Consider the following 19,764-nt stretch of genomic DNA (forward strand, 5'->3'; position numbering starts at 1 on the left):
CACAACTGACTGGTAATTCCTTTACTCTCTATTATCTTCTATCATTCACAGAAATACAAGATTTGTTATCATTGGTTCTCGACGGTCACGGATCGATTATAAGCATAGTTTAGTTCCTAGTTCTTTAGTTCTGATATATTCATATGCATATAGGCGATGCAAATAAATAGAATCAAGTATCCAAAATCACTGTGAGACATAATCACTACGGACATGTACATTGTATTTTGAGATAGAATCACTTTTTAACACTGTTTCTTTTTGTTCAACCACCTTGTATAAGGTAAGAGTATGGTTCTGAAACTGTTGGCCCAATTTTAATAAAAATATAAAGGCAAGAAAATAAAAAAAAAATTCCAACAAATTTATTTTCAATACACAATGTCCTTCCTGAAGGCACAAGTCACTGTCATCACTTCGTCATGTAATCATTGATATGAAATATAAAGGCCCTGTAATCCATGATTACAAAGTATTTCACACAGACATGTCTATTGTATCTCATACAAAAACAGGTCGTGGGTTTGATTGCTCATCTGAGGAATTTTCTGCTACAGCGTCTAAGGAACTGGAATTTGTCTTTTTGAGCGCACGTTTTGGCTTTGCTTTTGGTTTTGATTCTACAATGAAAAGTCGAACAAGTTACTAGCCAGCTACATGTATTGTGTAATAAGTACATGCACTCTTGACTGAGGACCCAATAATACATGTACACTTGTATTATTTAAATATTCTGTAGCAGACTCAATCTCTTTCTTTTAACAAATGAGATGACGGGGTTGTTACCATTGGCAAGCAAAATTGTACAAATGTTTGTAACTATACACGTGTTTATTTAACAAGCATTTACTATTTGCATATATTTATTAGTTATTGTATCATAATGTCCCATTTTTATTTTTCTGTACCCAAATGAGACACTTATATTAAGCAATGTAGAAATCAAATTCTCTTTTTGGTAAACCAAAAGGAGAGAATCGCCATTTTTGGTAAGTAAAGTTGCACACACGAGTTTTATGGACAAATTAAAAATCGTTGAGGCCCAGCAGTACACATATAACCTCTGATGCTAGATAACTTAACGATTGAAATTTAAGTTAATGAAGAATAAATCTAAATATTAACGGATTGTAACGAATGTTTACCTTTTCAAATGATGCATGCAATAAACAAAGTTTGTTAGTATAATGTTTTATCTATTGACAACTAGGTATTTTTTAAAGATCGCCTGCTGATTAATAGATATATTTTATCCCATAAAAGTTCTATGTATCTGTAATCGAATGCAGTATAAGGCCAGCATTTTTTGAAATTTCGATTTACAAACCCGCCGACCCTATTTTTAAAAAAATTCAAATAAAAATAAAAGGACCTGAACTAGCTATTAATTTTATTTTTTCCTCCGACCCGAAATTTTCTTTCTGGTAAAAATAAAAATAAATGTTGATGCAATCACGAATGTGTAGTCTGAATTATTGTTATTCATGCATTGATTAAAAAGACCAAGTTCTTTCCGATCAAGTCACAGGCACTAGAAGTCACAAAAAACCACCATAGGGCCTACTCCTGTTTGCTTTCGTCCAACCCTACAATTTACGACCCTATTAAGTTTTGTGATCGGCAACTTAGCCAGAATTTCCTCAAGAAAGAGAAGTTGAAGTCTTTTTCTATCACAATTCCGTAAATTTAAAAAAAAAAACAAGAAAATGATAAGTTACTTTTTTTAAAAACATTTTTGCAAAATAAATTCTAAAATAATCATAATTTAACCGTTTGGAAATAGATCCTTTACATAACGGTTGTAAGTGGGTCATAGGGTTGGACTAATAACCCTAAACACACTGAACACAGGAGTCTTATGACTGAAGGAAAGAGAATGATTTTATTTGTCATTAAGCTAACAAAATAACGAAACATTTCCTTTATTAAAGGTATAATTACATAAATGAATAAGATTTTAAAAGTTAGTTAGTCTTTTTTAAATAAAAAAACTTGTATGATTTTTTACTGACATTTATGGACATGCTTCTAATCCAATTTATGTTCAGTAACAATATTTTAAATTTTGAATTTGTGAATGGCATTGTTAATTTAATCAAATAAATGATTTCTCAAACTTCTTCCTATTTTTCTGCAAGGAAGAAGTGAAAACTCCCTTAATTTTTTTTTGTCTTAATGTATATGTACAGTATGTACTTGTATATATATATATATATATTAAAAAAACCTTTGTTTTTATACATGAATGTACAATTTATCAACACAAATTTTCAGTGCCCATGGATAAAATATGTTATGATAAGAACATCACCAACAACCAGAATTACTTATATATTTTAAAAAATGGCAGCTCCTGGACATGTGTTCTTATTTTAAAAATAAAAAAAAATGTTGTTGAAAAATTGTTTTATTTTTATTTTTTTTCTCGACGGACAAATTTTTCAATTTTATTTTTATTTTTTTTCCCTCCTCCTCACCAAATAATTTGAAAAATATTTCGTAAATCTAAAAATAAAAAAATGCTGGCCTAAGGAAAATGTTAATTTTTCTGATCTCACATTTGAATTCTTTTAATGTGTTTTACTAAACTGAGTTTTAGTAGCAAATCGACTTTTCAACTATAAATGTACATTTATATATCTTTAAGAGGTCTGGTTTACAAATGCATTGATATAGGTTATTTAAACGATAAAATACTCTCTTTGGTGATTCATGCGGGATATGAAGGTGGCGACATTGCAGAAAAAACACTGCTCTCGGGCTGATATACAGTAATCTCGAGCTAATATAAATGCGGAATAAAAATTGCCATATAATATTAAATATATTTTACGAAAGACGAATAGGACCACATAAAAAAATATTTTAATCTCCTTATTAGGAGTTAATTATCTCATTATTGCGAGAAAAGATCTCGTAATAACGAGAAAAGATCTCATTATTACATGTACATTGTACGAGTTAATTATCTCGTAATTACGAGAAAAGATCTCGTTACTATGTGGCCCTATTCGTCTTTCGTAATATTTGAACTAAAAAGAATGTGGGCGCTTAAGATGTAGATTCGGCAGGAATCTGGGCGCACAAGGAGAGTTAAAATTTCATCAATTAATTTTGAATATTTTTCGAATTATAACCGTTATTTGGTTTCTGTTGGATGTGGAATGAGTGGAAAAATATTTGAAATGCAAAAGGTTTTATTATAATATGGGTCTAAATATAGCAACAGGATGCAATTCATGCAAAATCCTACTTATTTAAAACTGTTTTTAAATGATTTTGTTGTCTCTGGGTCTTCTCTCCACAAATTTGAAACGTGTAAAGATAACATATTTCAACATTTAAAATGTCGCTTTTTAAAAAAAGATGGAGAGATGACCCAGAGATGACTAATTATGTACTTTTTCAAATTATTTTTTGAGGGATAAAAAACAAAGTCCATTGATATGACAGTGTGGTTTCAAACAGTACTTTATAGAGCATATATTGACAAGTCTCGCATGGCTCAGTGGTTTCGTCCTGGATTAGTGAATACATACTTTCAGTGTTTTGGGTTCAAATCCAACTGGTTGTCTTTTTTTTAAAAATAAACTTTTTTGTTTTAAATGTTTGTTATTATAACATGATGTTGAATTATAATATACCGGTATATTTTAATTTGTTATTATTGATTTCTAGATCTGCTGTATGAACACTATAAAAAAATCTTTTCTTATTACTAGTTTTTTAGGATATACACAAAATATAACTTCATTAAAATATGTTTGCATTAACATTTCCAACTAGTTATCGGTTTACCTCTCATTGCCATTTTTTGAAAGCTTTGTGAGTTTTTTAATAACCGGAATAGCCATGTACTTCGACTCTCAACATAATATATTTTTGTTGAAACCTGTACATAGCCTTTCGAGGTTATAGACATTTAAATCCCAATTGATTCGTGTCTAGGATTCCTGCAAACTTACCATCTCGTGCGCTCACTTTCTTTTACATAATAATAAAAAACTGTCTTAGTGAAACTTTAAACAGATTCCAATAAACAATGAAGTCAGAAACTTTGAAACTTATGTGGGCCATGTTTGTGTGTTGCTCTTTGTCACACAAAATTGACACGTGATTTATATATCAGTCACGTGACTAGTACCTTTGTGATCAGCCTCGTCTTGCTCCGCTGCCGCCTGAAGCAGTGAGAAGTTAGCAGAACTCGTAATATTGTGCATTCCATGCAGGTCAAATCCATTGTCGAACGAGCTGCAAATTGACGTTAAAGAATGAACCATCAGCACACAATTCTAATGGTTGAAGATTTTTTTTCGTTTGCAAGATTTGCGAGTCACATGAATTAATCTGATTATGAATTACTTTGATTAATAATCAAAGGTCCGCAATTTCTTTTTAAACTTTCAGTGCTTTTCAAATGAGTGGATAAATTTTAGCGCATGAAAAAAATATTTTCAAAAAAGTACTTCATTGTATATTGTTTTCCCTTCATGACATCCACTTCAATTTAACTTCCGAAGAAAACTATAAATGACGTTATATTTTCGGTTGTTTTTTTTTTTTAGAGATGGAGACTTCAGATTTATATTCTAACTAAATAATACAATACATCAAGACAAAAATATTAAAATTATTCAAATGTATTTTTCAAAAATGACATGTTTTTGCATTCTTTGCCAAGCGGATGCAGAAAATGTATATATGTGTTGCATGAAGAGATATGCACATTTAACATAACCATTTCATCCACAACCAGTATATATAGGTTTGCACTGATCTAATCACCCATCAATCCATGCTTTAAATCCGCACCAGTTAGCATGCACTTGATTAAGACCGTTGAACAAAATCTTACAGCAATATGTCTCGAGACAAATATGCCGATACAACATGTATCAAACAGAGTAACATTTTTATGTCTACTCAATATCTTCTTAAGACAAGTGAAAAATTTATAATGAAAGCCAGGCGACGCTTAAAGTTTACCCCAGCCATGATTTATTGAACATGCTATCATTCCTAATGCAAGATAAGTACTCTTAAGTATACGAATTTTGCAGCATGCAGTTTCAAATCAAACTCGTGATTAAGCGTTACATACCACATATATCTTGTAAGGAACAGACAGCTCTTATTTAAATTAATGTGTAGTTTGAGGCGGCAAAAACAAATAAACAACAAATTTCACACCCAAAATCATAATGTGTTTACTACTGCTTTTATCTTAATCTTGCATTTAGGAGTTGAAAAACCCCGTTCCTTTATACTCCCAAGCAATACAGAGCTAGCATTCAATTACGTCATAAAGGAGTTCTGACGACACGTATTTAATGAAACTTACCTAGCACGCTTGATACAAAATATTCTAAATTAAGTTTCTGATAAGACATCAAAATTTTGGAGGAATTATGGACGCCGCCACCCTAGAAACTAGTCAGATCTGCTACCTCTCCTACGTCATAGATTAATATACAAATTCTCTTCTCACCTCAGTTTTGCATGGAAGAATGAAAACGGTTTTACATCGGTGTACCTGGATTTTACAATTATGCAATTAAAAAAAATCATAAAAGTGATTCCCGGAAGGAAAATGAATCAATGTAATCATTACACACATTTAAAATCATTTATCTCTAGTGACGTCACTAGAGATAAACTTGACGGACATTAACACACTAGTATTTGAACAGCATTGGTTGAAGTAACCGACAAGTGCAAGCAATTAATGCGCATGCCAGATCTAAGCAACAAAGGGATTCAACTTTCTCACCTTCTTTTTACATAATTTGAACCTTGGTATCTTGAAACTCAGAAATCTAAAAGTTTTAAGTTAATTCTATTATGCGATGATATTAGAATTTTGCCATTTCTGTTTTCAACCAAACTTGATATTTTTTCTTCTAAATTGCATATTCATTTTAATTTTTTAAGACTTGTCCGTGGTATTAGTATTAGATATTTGGTTAAAAACTTGTATGATAATAAAATCACAACATACATTGCGTAAATCTTTATTAGAATTGCAAGAAAAGAAACAGTTTCATAAGACATGCATTCTGCTATTCAGTTTAATTTCTAAACACGCATCCTATGCACAATAAGTCAATAAAGGAATTAAAGAATTGTCATTGTACGAAATACTTACCGATATTGTGTTTTCATCTTTTTGGCCTTTTCAGTTTTTAATAATTCACATATAACTTTTGTTCTTTTTTCTCCATCTCTACCCGCCAACCAATAAGTATTCATCTCCCCCTTACCCTATAACAAAAGATACATGTACAGGCTATATATATAATATTTTGTAATCCATCAATAAATTTCACGGACTGAGAGTTGAGCCATAATATTATAATTTCTGCCGTGATTGTTAACTTACCACTGCTTCACTCTCAACAAATCAATGCTAATATAAGATCTAGAGAATTGAAAAGTAAGGAACTTTGAATGAACTGATTTGCGGTTGGAGAATATTGAAACAATTTTTTTTCCAGAAAAATGGTGCTATTTTAATCTTTAATTCTATTTATGCATAGACCGAAATATTTTCATACCTAAAGGTAGAGGAGTTAATTGTAAATGAAATGGCATAAGTACAATACACTTCTCCGGTTGGTTTTAGCAATATACATGTACTTATATTTTTGAAAATCGCTAAGCCATTACGTCTGAACCATATTATGACAAAAACTGTTCATGTGTTTCTTATGCGAGACACTTCAAGTTTTAACCCAAAATATTTGATCATAATACCACAATCCGACGTGATTCACTATAAAAAACACGTTCACTGTTCTTTAAGACTCATGGCGTGTAAACATATGTTCACAATCCTCATTTAATTTAATAATTCATCCCCGTGTACTTTTAAATATTCCTCAGAAGTTAACGGCTCATATTATCTCGGGTTAGACGGGGGTCAATAAAATCAGTTGCATTATGACTGAGGCATCTTGTATCAAATCTTGCATAAGAAACGACGAAAGTTTTGAACGTTTATGTGGGCACATGGACTTCGTTCTATAACCAGGTGGTGCGTGTGAAGAATACGGGCTTTGTTTTCAGTGGAAAAGCGGATTTATCTTATAAAACTTGAAAGGTATGTTGTTTTCCAGCATCCGAAATGGTTAAAAACAATATAAAAGTACATCCTCTTTTGCCAAGATCAATTTGGATTAGTAGTACATGCAGTTGTTCATAATACCAGTATAGTTCAAAGAAGGTTGTCTGAATCCATGTATCAATCTAGAGGCAGAAAAAGTATCGTTCAAGTTAAAAGTTAACTCTGAAGGGAATCGTCTGAGCTAAATAAAAACCTCGTATAACGCCACGGCCTTGAGTACAAAAGCATGTCTTTTGTTCCACTGTTTTTTACAGTATTATTTATCTACTTTTTACAGATGCATTCCGTAGGCGTCGTGATACAGTTGTTAGGAATGTTATACTCATCGCAAAGTCAGGAGGAAGACCCATTGTTTTCATCCTCCCCTTACACGTCCTCAGGGGCACCCAGTGTGTGCTCCACCCTACAGTACAGAACACTGGCCCCCTCACTACAAAACGAACATCAATGTAACCTATTAGAGAGGTTAAATGAGGAGTTTGGGGCCTCTAAAACCCAACACGACACTCTCCTAAACGAGGTCATAACGTAAGTCTCATTCATATAGTTCTGGCATAATTAGGCAAATATATTCTGAAACTTGCTAGTAGAAGCCCCCCAAACCCAGATCTGAAAAGTCTTTTAGTTCAATTTGAGGGAAATATTTACAATTCTGAAAGACTGTCTGTGAACAATAAAATTAATTAGGACATTAGTTTCTTTGATTGATGAGTGTGTCCTGTAGATAAAACGAAAGATATTAATCGGTATGGAATGATTGACGAAGAGTACTTGTTTTGCTGAATAGAAAACTGGAAGTGTTGAGCAACAAGGTCGAACAACAAACGCGCCGGCAGATTGAGTCCCTAGAAGTGGAAAAATATAAAAAGATGGCACCAAGCTTCCCCAACATACCATTAGTTCGAGGTATTTTCCTTTTAATATCATTCATGCAATGATAAAGTGCATTGTGTAATAATACCTGAGGTTAAAATGAGATGCTTTTTTACAGATTGCAACGAGTTGAAAATGAACGGGTTCAGTGCTTCTGGGGTGTACCCTATCAGATTCTCCAACGGAAAGATCCTGAACATATGGTGTGACATGGAAACCGACCGAGGAGGGTGGACGGTCATTCAGCGACGCCAGGACGGAAGTGTGAATTTCACCCGGAACTGGGATGCCTATGCATTCGGGTTCGGAAATCCAAATACGGAGTATTGGTTAGGAAACGAATATATTCACTTGATGACACGCGCTAACAATTTTACCTTGCGAATTGACCTCTGGGATTGGGAAGGGGATGAGGCATACGCGACGTATGACCATTTTGCGTTATCCAATGAGGCGGACGGTTACAGACTGATCGTTTCCGGTTATTCTGGGACGTCCGGTGATTCTTTCTTAAGCTACCACCAGAACATGAAATTCAGTACATATGATAAAGACTACGATATGTGGTTCTCGTCTTGCGCGAGAAAGGACGAGTCTGGATGGTGGTACCGGGACTGTGGCTACAGTGCGCTTAATGGCCGATATGTACAGGGTGGGACTATACCCATCACCCAAGACGGACTGGTGAAAGGAATCATTTGGTATCACTGGAAAAGACGGTATAGCTATTCATTAAAACGGGTAGAAATGAAGATTAAGCCCTCACTTGCCATCAAAGTGGAAATTGAACAGCTTGCAGCATTGGAGGCAATTCCGCCGACTCTTCCAAGCAACACAACAAACGAGCCGGATCCTAATTGATTCTCTCTATGGAAACGTTGTGACGGTTAAATGAAAATAGTGTTTGTGTTTTATTTGTTAAAAATGCAAACTAATACAGTTTTATTCCTTGGTCCATGACGCTTTTGTATCGATGGCATGAAAATCAGAATAGGTGTTGTAGATTTTCTACTGGTTTTAATTTTAAAATGTGTACAGTACCTTGACGTTTAGCGTTCCACGAAAGACAGTGGTAAACCCCTTCCCCCTTAGGCACTCGTGGCACGGTTCACTCAAATGGATCCTCCCTGGCTAAACAGAGAAGAAGAAAATCAATCAGTTCTAACTTGATGGAAGTAAACAAAACCATTCCATTCAAACTCTTTGTGTTTTACGCTAACCTCGCTGTAGGACTGCATCCTTGAAGCTGTATTTACCGTGTCCCCAAACAGGCAGTACTGTGGCATCCTCTTCCCAACGATCCCTCCCACCACACTTCCGGTGTGCATACCTATTGCAACGTACAATATACGTAACTATAGACACATTACCTATACATATATTTATAATCCACGGTTAAAACTGTGCAAAGAAATGTATACAACACATGTGTAATTTTTTTTAAATCATATGATGCACAGTAATAGTAACAATGCAAAGAAATGGTAATGATTGAGCAGATTCTGTGAGGTATAGTTTGAGGAACTGACCGGCCCTGAGTTGGAGGTTGTCCCCGGAAACGGGGTCGGTGAGACTGGCTGCCTTCTCCACAAGTTCTATGGCGAGCCCCGCCACATTGACCGCGTGGTTCTCGTTCCTGTCCGGGACTCCACCCGCTACCATGTACACAGCGTCCCCTAGCGTCTCCACCTGAAAAAGGTTTCCAAGGCATCAACATTTTTTGCAATTAACGATAGGATTTCATTTTTTTTTTACATTAAAGACCAAGCCTCTTACTATGTTATTATAAAAATAATGACGAATTAAGATCAGATGACATGTTAAAAGGCTTTTCGTCAGAATCTGATTGAAAATATATTATTATGAAAGCGTTTGCATAAACTGTGTTTTATGTTATATGGTTTTTATATTATCGTGAAACTAAGTGGGTTTTTTTTTCAAATCATGACTTCTTCAGCGTAAAGACGGAACCACGCTATTTAGAAAACATTCTATTGAAACCTGGGAATTTAAAGTGGGTTTGAACACATTTGCAGGCTTTATTTTGTAAGATTATAAGGCAATGATTAGTTGAGTATCTTTAATTTTCTAGCTTATTTATATGCACCTCCCTGAGGTATGTCTTTTATGAGGAAATTAACCAATAATAAAACTACTTTCTAAGAAAGAGAGAATATACATTCACTACTCTTTTCAAACTTATTCAAATTTGTGGTGGATAAAATATCTGGTCCTACATGATAGTTCATTGTGCATTAGCAATGACTTGTGAAAAATAAGTTTTGAATTTTGTTAAAAGTAAAATAAATTTTGAAAGTCTGAATAACTTGTTTCCATTTGAACCTATTTCGTTATAGATGTATATTTATATACATAAAATAAATTAAAGATGTTTAAGGTTGTATGGGACACCTCCATGTTGTGACGTATCAATTTTCGAAATAGATAATAAAATTCATTATAATTTTATAAATATGGTTTCTTTCCCAAAATTTTTATCTAACAGCGTAGCGCATTGGTTTGGAAAGTTCACCACGGACCTGTAAGTCATGAGTTCGAACCTCACTGGGGATTTTGAAATTTTGACCTTTCCAAAAGTTTTTAAAACGTATTTTTAGATTAAATATTGTAAAGTTTGAAAATTCTAAACCGGTGAAAGTATTTTAATTATAATGTACTTTAATCAACAAATGTCCCAAACAACCTTAAATGTTTTGTTTGACCTTTGGAGTACGAAGATGTACACATGTACCTTAAACACGTCATACTTGTCGACCACGGCATCAAAACAAGTGAACACAGCGTTAATGCATTTAACTATCTGCATGGCCGACGCCTCCGCACAAATGTCGGTGAAGTCCACGATGTAACTAAATAATATCGTCACTTGATCGAACATCTACAACAGAAATGGCAGGAGTTAAGTTGAGTTCATCAAAACGATCATGGGTGCTCTATTGGAATAGATTGATCATGGTTTATGTTGTCTTTAAAGAGCTATCACTGAAGACCGTCATGGACGTTATTTCAGACGACTGGAGGTTAATGTTAAAATAATAACGGTAAAATGCAATCTCTTGGCCATTGCATGTATACAGCTTCATTTAACTCTATAATGTCCATAACGTTTCATATTTATGTTTGAATATAGAGACTCGGCTACACTATCTATCGAACAACCATTCTCGGTTGTATTTTTGCAAAAAGCGTTAAACTTTGCTTGGACAAAGCACAGACATGAAGTCTTCAACATAGTAAAACAACAAGTCAGATAAAAGCTGTGGATTGAGTAAAGGAATTCAAGATAAAAGCTATTTCAGAATTTAGACATCGTCTGATACAGATGAAAAGTCGGCTTCTGTTTATATGCAGGATAATAGGAAAAGTAAATTGGTTTGAATTAGCCTAATGTAACCCGTTGATTTCAGTGGCAATGTGTGAGTGCGCACCTCGCACGTTTTGACCGGATCTTCGCCTCGCTTCAGCCTCTCTGCTATGGTTCTGGGGATCATGGAGTACAGGAGTGCCTCGCTCTTATTCCGCCATTCCTCTTGTTTCTCCATGGTCTCCTCTATCAGCTTGCTCTTGTCTTGTTGCTGAAATGTTATCAGCAGAATAAAATCTCAGTCACTGGGTCATTCTTTTAATAGGGCAGAAGGATAGAGAAACATGTTTTTTAAAGACCATAATTCTAATGAAATTTATGTGATTTCATTATATGATTAATTGTGTCTATTTTAAGATGAGGTCTCTAATAATTCAAAAAGAAAATTTAAGACGTCATATTAATCTTAAGGACGTGTAGATGTGGGCTGGGGGTTCCAACAGATACGAAACCAATAAAATAAATTCTAGCACAATTTTTGACAAAGAATGTATATATGTTTACGTTCTTCATTCATTAAAAAGCAGTCCATATCGTTTATACAACAGTAACTATCAATATGTGGATACATGGAACTGCACTATTGTTATCACTGATGATGACATTCACGTTCAGTGGGGTTAATGCAGACCTGTTCTAGGGAGAATTCCAGTTGCGATGCATATTGCCAGCCATTAAGAACTATGTCCCTGCTACAGTCAAAGAGGTTGAGGTCGTTAATGTACAAGCCGACTCGTCTCATATCATCCAGGGAGCCAACTCTGCAAAGAAGCCAGCACACAGGTCCATTAATGCCAAAAAACGTTCAAACAAATGCATTTTATCAGAAGAGAAAAAGTAAAATGCTCAGAGATTACTTTGGGTGTAGAAATATGTTTGATTGTTAACTAGGACGTTGTTGTCTGATTTTTTAATAAACAAAAAGATGCTGATGATGATTATGATGGGTAATATCTGTGATCTAGACTAACAACCCAAAAGCCCAGAGGACCTACGTGACAAGTTTCAATGTTCCACGTAAGTTATTTGCTTAATGACCCGTGATCAACGGCTTTCTACATTAGAGTTTACTTTTAAGTCCCTTTGCATGTGTCAAAGTTTCCTTCCTGGCGTGGAGAAGTTCGGGTAATTGATCAGAACAGTCAGCAATGACCAAGGCGTGCTTCTGAACATATGCCGGGCTGGTTAATATTGATTAGGTCTCGGAACCTCTCGTCAGACAGAGAGAAATAGCATGGAGATGTTTACAGATAGAGTCAACAGTCGCTTAAAATCGCGATTTTTTTCTTGAATTACGGTCACCAAGATGAGTCTTTTTTGTCACTTTCACATGACGTTTGACCTTTGTGTTGATGAGGACAATTCATATCTATAAAATTACTATCTCCTGTGATAAGCATGAACATCTGTCCCAATCATAATTTTTAAAAGTACATGCATCTTGATAGCGACCACGTCTGCACATTTAAAACAAATAATTCTCCTAATGATTTAATGCTCTGATCATTTGATCCCGAGCAGAAAGGAAGCCATATAGACCTAAATCGATATCAATACATGATAAATCATCCCCTTACTAGAGTCACTATCTAAACTTATTAGCAATGAACATGTCTATACATTGCATATCAATGAGAGAGATGTACTAGTATACATAGAGAGATATTCGAAAGATGGAGAAAGTACAGTAATATTTTAAAGATAAATTCTTTTGAAAAAAAATGATATTCACTTGATTCATTTTATATCTGACATTGAGGCAATATCAGTCTAAAGAAAAGATCGGTTATAATTTCTTTTGCTCGGAAAATATCACGTGTTCAATTGCAGTATAGTTATTTTGATTATGAATTTAAACTTCTTGACAAAATGATTAAGATTATTTTCTGTATCATACCATCACACCGGTAGTTTACTTTTGAAAAAAAGGTTAATATAGAATTCTGTATATTGAAAAAAATAAACATAAACAAGTTAAACCTAACAAAGCCACGATAATAATAACATCACTCATAAAAACATGAACCACGTGCTTCTTTCTGTGCTTACAGTGGGTTGCATAGGAAAGCAATGGCGTCCCAACACGGAATGTACCTCATCTGTCCGCGAAAAATGAGTTTATGTTTACTAGTGAGGAAGTTTTCTTTGAATGACGTCATAATTGAAGCAATGGAATGTCTCCGAGGGGTGAGGTTGGCACATTGAAGTTCGAACACAACCGTTTGATGGGTGATAATCTGAAATGATATCCATGATGTAAACTAAAAACCAACTTTGAAGTTACAAAGTTACATTACGAAAGAAATCTGGGTTAAGGTTATTTGCTTACATTAAGATGCTGAAAATGATTGATAAAAACACTTAGCACTAGAAATTTGAAGTGGAAGATGAACTGACGTCCGTTGTACGATTCGCACATTTATCAGAGATAGAAGTTTGAAAGCTGTCATTCATAAACCTCAGCTCGTATGACATTTGACAGAAGTTAGCATGTAACTGAAATACTTTTTAATTGTCGAAGAAGAAAATATATTGTAGCATTTTCCTATCTATTTAGGTTATCGACTCAATTTGCAATCGATGTATACGTTTTTGGAATATTAATCTAGATCCAAGAAATGCTCCTCGACTTATAATTGGAAAGACTAATACCTAAACGTTTTAATGAATATAAAAACATTAAATAAAGCAGATAGTTGCAAAGATGATCTATAATCCGTCAAAGATCACCGAAAAGCTGGATGCACTGGTAATAGAGCCATCGCCTTTGGTTATTATACCGCAAGCTTAGATAAATTGATGCCACTGTCTCCTTGGCCAGTGGAGTGAGGCTTATATACCGTGCCTTATCTTATGAGGACACGGAGTCACCATTTTTTAAATATCACCTTTTGCCAAACATTCGTCGTTAAAAAGCTTTTCAATTGGTACTTTGATCTGTAACGACCGGGGCTTGAACTCGTGACCATGCACTAAACAATAGACTTAAGGCAATATATCACCGACATGTATTTGCACCGCACTATCATTTTATTATATCATTAATTTCGAGATGGATTAAATGGTCCAGACGTGTGGTCGGTTTACTTACACTCTCCCAGGTGAACTCTAATATCGGTCGTCTGAGTTTGAATCGAACATCGATGTAAGAGCCGATCAAATCGTTGGTATCTAGCCATTTGGACATTCTGTCTCCCGTCATTGTCACGACCATGTCTTTATTGAACACAATGCTGAACGGGAAAACCTAAGGACATAGAAACATTGTACGAAAAAAGACATAAGGTTAAAGTGGCATTGTCATTATCAATGATGTATTTCTCTCCACCCCCTCCAAGAATAGTTAACTTGTTGATATCAAATTCTTGACCAAGAATGGCGAGTTTCAAACGATATTCAAGTAAGAACTCATTGCTATGTAAAAAAAAAAAAACCAACCATTGTCGGGTTTTTTTAGTTTACAAATAATGTGCTATAAAACGCTGATTTGTAAACATGAGAGCCTGTTTAAATGTGATCATAATTGCCTTTCGAAATAGTTATATGGTTTAAATGTAAATAAAAGACAAATAACATAAAAATTTTGAGTTAAAATCGTTACGATGCCTCTTCTTTTTAAGAATCATTTAAGGATGTTTAATATATCTGTCTAGTTTTACTGTTTGGAAGTAATTTGCAGAATACTGATACAATAATTTGAAGGTACATGTATATAGATTATTTAGAGCCTTTCAATTAATTTTCCAAATTAAATAAAAACAAGTGACATTCTTAAAAATGATGACGCGAACACGTAAAGAAACAAGTGAGAAATACGGAAGTTTGAAAAGAAGAAATAAACCATTTTTTTAACCACCAATAACGGCTTCGTGCACTAGATATCGTTGTTTCCTTGTGGCAATATGTGTCGTTATTAAAAAGAAATTGTTTGTTACCGCGTGGGTGATTGTAAGAAAATTTCTACCTTGAAGAATAGTTCGTTTGAAATGTATTCGATGTCGTCAAAGAAATTGTTGAGGACCGAAGCTTGCAAAGGAGTACAGTAGGCAGAATTGTCGAAGTTAATCCTAAACGTCACATTGCATCCGGTAGTCAGAAGTTCCTCCAACAAGATCTCGAGTTCTATGTCAATGTCGTAAAACATTTTGGCACACTGTGCTAACTGTCCTGCTACGTAGTTCTTAAATCCAGTTCGTTTAGAGCGGTAACTTAAAACACAGCCGTGTCGGTCCTCCGACTGGACGAGGAAGGACGGACTAACCATCCGAGGGTAGCTATACCGCATCATCTCGTGAAGGTTGTCAATACCGTGTAAGAAATCGCGGAAGTGACGTCCTTGAAGACGAACAATTTGGTCATATCCACAGTGATTAAAGAATTTCACAAAGCACTGACCAAAGAACAACATGTAGTCGTCCTCCCGTTTTTGCTCGTTGAACACATGACAACATCCTTTGGCGATTCTTTTCACTAGATCGTCAGTGTAAATCTGGTGAGTAGTAAAAACAATGTTCTTCTGCTGAACATGCTCAAGGATTTTGTTCCAGTGATCCCTTCCATATTTCTCTATGATGTAATGTTGTATACTCTCTAGTAGCAACCCATACATCATGGAGACTGGCGAAAGAGTTATCAAAAGTGGCGAAGTATCCAAAGATCGCTAAAATCAAAGAAAAGCTCATTTCATTCAGCGAAGCACGTTTACACTTCAAACACTTATCTTATTTCTTTCCAGGTTAACCCTACACTTCCTGAACATTGGAATAGTTCTCCTGGTATAATACGGGTTGTTTATATACAGTATGGGGATGTTATTGGTCAACTGTATCAAAACAGAGTTACTTGGTCTGGTCAGTTTTCTATCAACCATTTATTTTTATCATCAAAGCATCACTTTTGATTTGATAATTGTGATGTTTATTTATTTCTTATATCTAAACAATCATGAAGATGCTCTCTACTAACAAATTGTGTTTCATTCAATTATTCTAATGACAATAGTAAGTGATTGGTGATTAACCCTCAATAAAGTAGCTGTAAATTTTAAGAGAGAATAAAATCACAAAAAGCCTATCTATAAAATCTCTTGCATGCACGCCCTTGGCATGGGCTGTGCAGTGAAGTTTGCGCTTAACATCGATCTGACAAATTTGCTTGGCACCGCAAGTACTAAATAAACTAATTGATTTTAGAAAGTCATAGAATTGATGTAAATTGACGACTCTAATTTGAGAATTTCAGCAAAGATTAAAAAGTTTTGAAAATCTTGCGCTGAAATGTTGTTTTAGGAAAACGTCGTTTACAAAAAAAACTTGTTTTATTAATGGGAGTTTTCAATACAAACTCAGTTTATGTACGATGGAAAGCAAATACGACCTTTTCACCCACTTCCATTCAAACACAGCGCCTTATTGATAGCCCGAGGAAGCTGTGATAACATGCAATCTTTTCTAGATTACTTCAAAGAAGCATTTGTTTTTTAGGGAAAAGTGATAATTATACATTAATCTTTTATCACCAAGCCACAGAGTTTAGACTCTAGTAAACACATATTCTGTGAACATGTGCGTTGTAAATGTACTGAGAAAAAAAATAGTTGAATATCATTATTTAAAAAATGATAAAATAATTAAAAAGACTCATCCGTAATAGCAATATATTTTTGAAAAAAAATCTATATATAATTTAGAAAAAAAACACTCACCTGAACACAGCAGCTCTTTACTCCTCATAAGGAACAGCGGACCTTGCAGGTCTTATTTAGCAGGTGCAGTGCTAGTAAAAATGAATAAACACTCTCCATTGGTTGGCGAAAACTAAAGTGGTCAAGACATCGTCATCTTGTGTATGGAATAAATATGTTTCTAAATAACAGCGGTAATCAAGATTCATCGATTATTGTTCTTAATGGTGTAATGACCCCGCACGTGCTGTCTGGCGCGTCCATTCTAAACGTCGGTAAAATTAGTGTACTAACATTCACTCGATGACATTGTCACTTTAACAGCTCATCACAGTCCTTGTCTACACACAGGATGAATTAAACTGATGCTTTAAGATATACCTAGCGAACATTAACTCGTGTTAGATATGAAATCTCTGAGGCGAGAGAGACAATCTAGGACTTCAGCACACAGCTTTATAACTTACTCATGCATGTAATAGTTTTCTTAATATAATATCTTGAAGAAATACTTGAAATATTTTATTTTTCGTTGCATGTATTATTCTAAAAGGTTAGATTTCTCCCGAGGCCGTAGAAATTCAACACTATTATCTATACAAACTCAGAGTAAAGTGGAATACATGTATATAAGATTTTTATCTAATTCAAAAGTTTTCTTATACACCGTAAATGTTTTGTTTTCGTTACTTTTAGGGTTTTTTTTACATAGACAATAATGGACTTGTCATCAGCGGGAATGACCCAATTCCGACTTAAAGAGCTCTCTCGAAGTATTTCCTCCGCTGTAAATTGTCCTAGAGTCGTATTTGCAGAACAAAGAGCTCTTGAATTATATCAACAAAACTCCCAGGCAACAGAAGAGAATAATAATTTCCATAAGAAAATATTCCGATTGATTCTATAGGCTTCCGAGTCAGAACAGGAGTGTTTTCAATGAAACGAGAGCCATTCCAGTCTTTTTCCGAAGAACTCTAAATTCTGCTTTATTTTGCAAAATTTACAACCTTTACCTGTACGTATCGATCCCTTAATTGATCAACTAATTTAAGTTGTATTACCTAACAAAACTAATTTTGTGACATCAAACGGTTTCCTCGTGAAAAAAAACCAACATTTTAATGATTTTACAAATACACGAAGTCAGAAGTTGTTAAAGAAATGTATTCTTATATATATATGTATATTTCTGCATTGAATGTTATTGACAAAATAATAATGTTTTAAAAGTTGGGATTGAAATTATCAACAAGTTAAAATGTCAATGCTGCTTGTTCAGAGGTCACAGATATGAATTGTAAAGAATGCTATAGACGGTGATTCATGTAATGAGTCTAACATGTACGTAGTGGTCAGACAATTTTCTCCCTGGCCCATGCAATGCCGTATAACAAGGAAATACTGCTGTTATAAATACGTACAGAATACACTATTTGTATATTTAGAATATCAACGTTGCTTATATAATTCGCATATTATTTTGATCTGTTCATTTATTGCTTCCGTTTACGCTTGCCTTTTTGTAGTTTCAAAGTAAAAAAAAAAAGCTCCGTTTGATAATTCATCAACGAAAACAGTTTTTCAAACAAAACGGTCAAACGGCTTGTTTCATATCCATGACAAAACGATACAATGAACTGGCTGTGTAGCGGTCTGCAGAGTCCCTTATTGGGGACACTGACCAACGCATCAAATATGGTTTCTGTCGCACCGCGATTCGCTTCACGGTAGTGGTCAGTTATTTTTTCAGGGACAAAGCTCGAGAGAAATAAAAATTCATACATACGTTTTTTGTTATATTCAGCATTAACGTTGTTTATGACATTCAAGTCGAACTTAATATGTATGTTACTGGAAATAAATATATATATGTCAGAAGTGTTACAATTCAAAGAAACATTTGTGGCAAAAGTTAACCTATTAGCAATGCTGATATGAAATGCGAAAGTAAATTTGATAAGACTGACAAGCATAAAAAAGGATCGTTAATCAGTTCAGAGATAGGTGAAGTATTAACTTACCTATAATTATCCTTGAAGTTAACTTACATCGACCAGACCTCACACGAAATAGGCAATGGACTCTTTTCTCCTGTCCTGAACTATATCGACACTATTCTCAACCTTTTCTGACTTTTGCCTGAATAAACAAAGTTGCCACACACCAGAGTCGAAGAAAATATCTTTTTAATAACTGCGGATGAATCAAGATTTGGAGCTATGTTTCACAATGTAATGAACAATCTATCATATTGTTGCCCTACGATTAAGTTCATTTTCATAATTAAGTCGTTTATATGCGGCTGATTTTCGTTGTTTTGTGTCTGTTTTAACAGAACTGGAGACGGAGATCTCTCCTGTCCAAAATAAAGTACTTCCGCTGTGACAATGATTCAAATTTAACGCCATGTTGTTTACCATTTATAACGTAAAGCTGTGTTTTATTTATGTATTTAAATTAAATGGGTGGGTGAATTCCTTAACTCTTCCTTTTAAAATCACATATACCCAGTTAATTTGGATATCACTGGATAACAGAATTGTAATGAATACTAATTAATACGTGAGAATTACTTTAGATGTTTACAACAGCACAGCTGCAGTTGTTTTAATTGCATGATAGTTACCGATTGGTTGACAAAGGATGATATCCCACAGCATATATCAGCAGCCCTTTTTCTATTTAATGAATTAAAGATAA

General features: G+C 34.3%; 2 protein-coding genes across 6 annotated transcripts; one reads left to right on the forward strand and one right to left on the reverse strand.

The window, feature by feature from the left end:
• Positions 1–349: 349 nt before the first annotated feature.
• LOC105333624 (soluble guanylate cyclase 88E) lies at positions 350–19,235 on the reverse strand. Of its 5 annotated transcripts, none has more exons than XR_010714222.1 (15): positions 17,086–17,436; positions 15,346–16,041; positions 14,473–14,628; positions 13,431–13,618; positions 12,013–12,142; positions 11,446–11,592; positions 10,749–10,895; positions 9,526–9,685; positions 9,217–9,326; positions 9,038–9,127; positions 6,146–6,261; positions 5,771–5,816; positions 5,489–5,533; positions 4,145–4,251; positions 350–620 (listed from the first exon to the last, which is right to left on the reverse strand). XR_010714222.1 is itself a non-coding variant. In XM_066085533.1 (15 exons), exons 3-15 carry the CDS (start codon positions 15,991–15,993, stop codon positions 502–504), a joined length of 2,163 nt encoding a protein of 720 aa, XP_065941605.1. In that variant the 5' UTR covers positions 15,994–16,041; positions 17,086–17,156; positions 19,086–19,235; the 3' UTR covers positions 350–501. The 5 variants fall into 5 exon arrangements, 3 of the variants coding, with proteins under 3 accessions (XP_065941605.1, XP_011434973.3, XP_019925004.3); XM_066085533.1 differs by lacking the exon at positions 5,771–5,816 and adding an exon at positions 19,086–19,235 and having other exon boundaries at positions 17,086–17,156; XR_002200201.3 differs by lacking the exon at positions 5,489–5,533.
• LOC105333623 (fibrinogen-like protein 1) lies at positions 6,337–10,180 on the forward strand. Its single transcript, XM_011436668.4, has 4 exons — positions 6,337–7,099; positions 7,401–7,651; positions 7,911–8,029; positions 8,115–10,180. The coding sequence occupies exons 2-4, from the start codon at positions 7,401–7,403 to the stop codon at positions 8,855–8,857; spliced, it is 1,113 nt and encodes a 370-aa protein (XP_011434970.3). The 5' UTR covers positions 6,337–7,099; the 3' UTR covers positions 8,858–10,180.
• Positions 19,236–19,764: the final 529 nt, after the last annotated feature.

Source organism: Magallana gigas, chromosome 5 (genome assembly GCF_963853765.1).
Source record: "Magallana gigas chromosome 5, xbMagGiga1.1, whole genome shotgun sequence".
NCBI classification, from domain to species: domain Eukaryota; kingdom Metazoa; phylum Mollusca; class Bivalvia; order Ostreida; family Ostreidae; genus Magallana; species Magallana gigas.

Coding starts and splice junctions, on each gene's coding strand:
- LOC105333624 (XM_066085533.1), bottom strand. CDS start 15,993: ATGATGTATGGGTTGCTACTAGAGAGTATACAACATTACATCATAGAG. Junction 14,629..15,345: donor CAAACGAACTATTCTTCAAG/GTAGAAATTTTC, acceptor CTATGTCCTTAG/GTTTTCCCGTTCAGCATTGT. Junction 11,593..12,012: donor TGGAATTCTCCCTAGAACAG/GTCTGCATTAAC, acceptor ATAACATTTCAG/CAACAAGACAAGAGCAAGCT.
- LOC105333623 (XM_011436668.4), top strand. CDS start 7,401: ATGCATTCCGTAGGCGTCGTGATACAGTTGTTAGGAATGTTATACTCA. Junction 7,652..7,910: donor CTCCTAAACGAGGTCATAAC/GTAAGTCTCATT, acceptor TTTGCTGAATAG/AAAACTGGAAGTGTTGAGCA. Junction 8,030..8,114: donor CAACATACCATTAGTTCGAG/GTATTTTCCTTT, acceptor GCTTTTTTACAG/ATTGCAACGAGTTGAAAATG.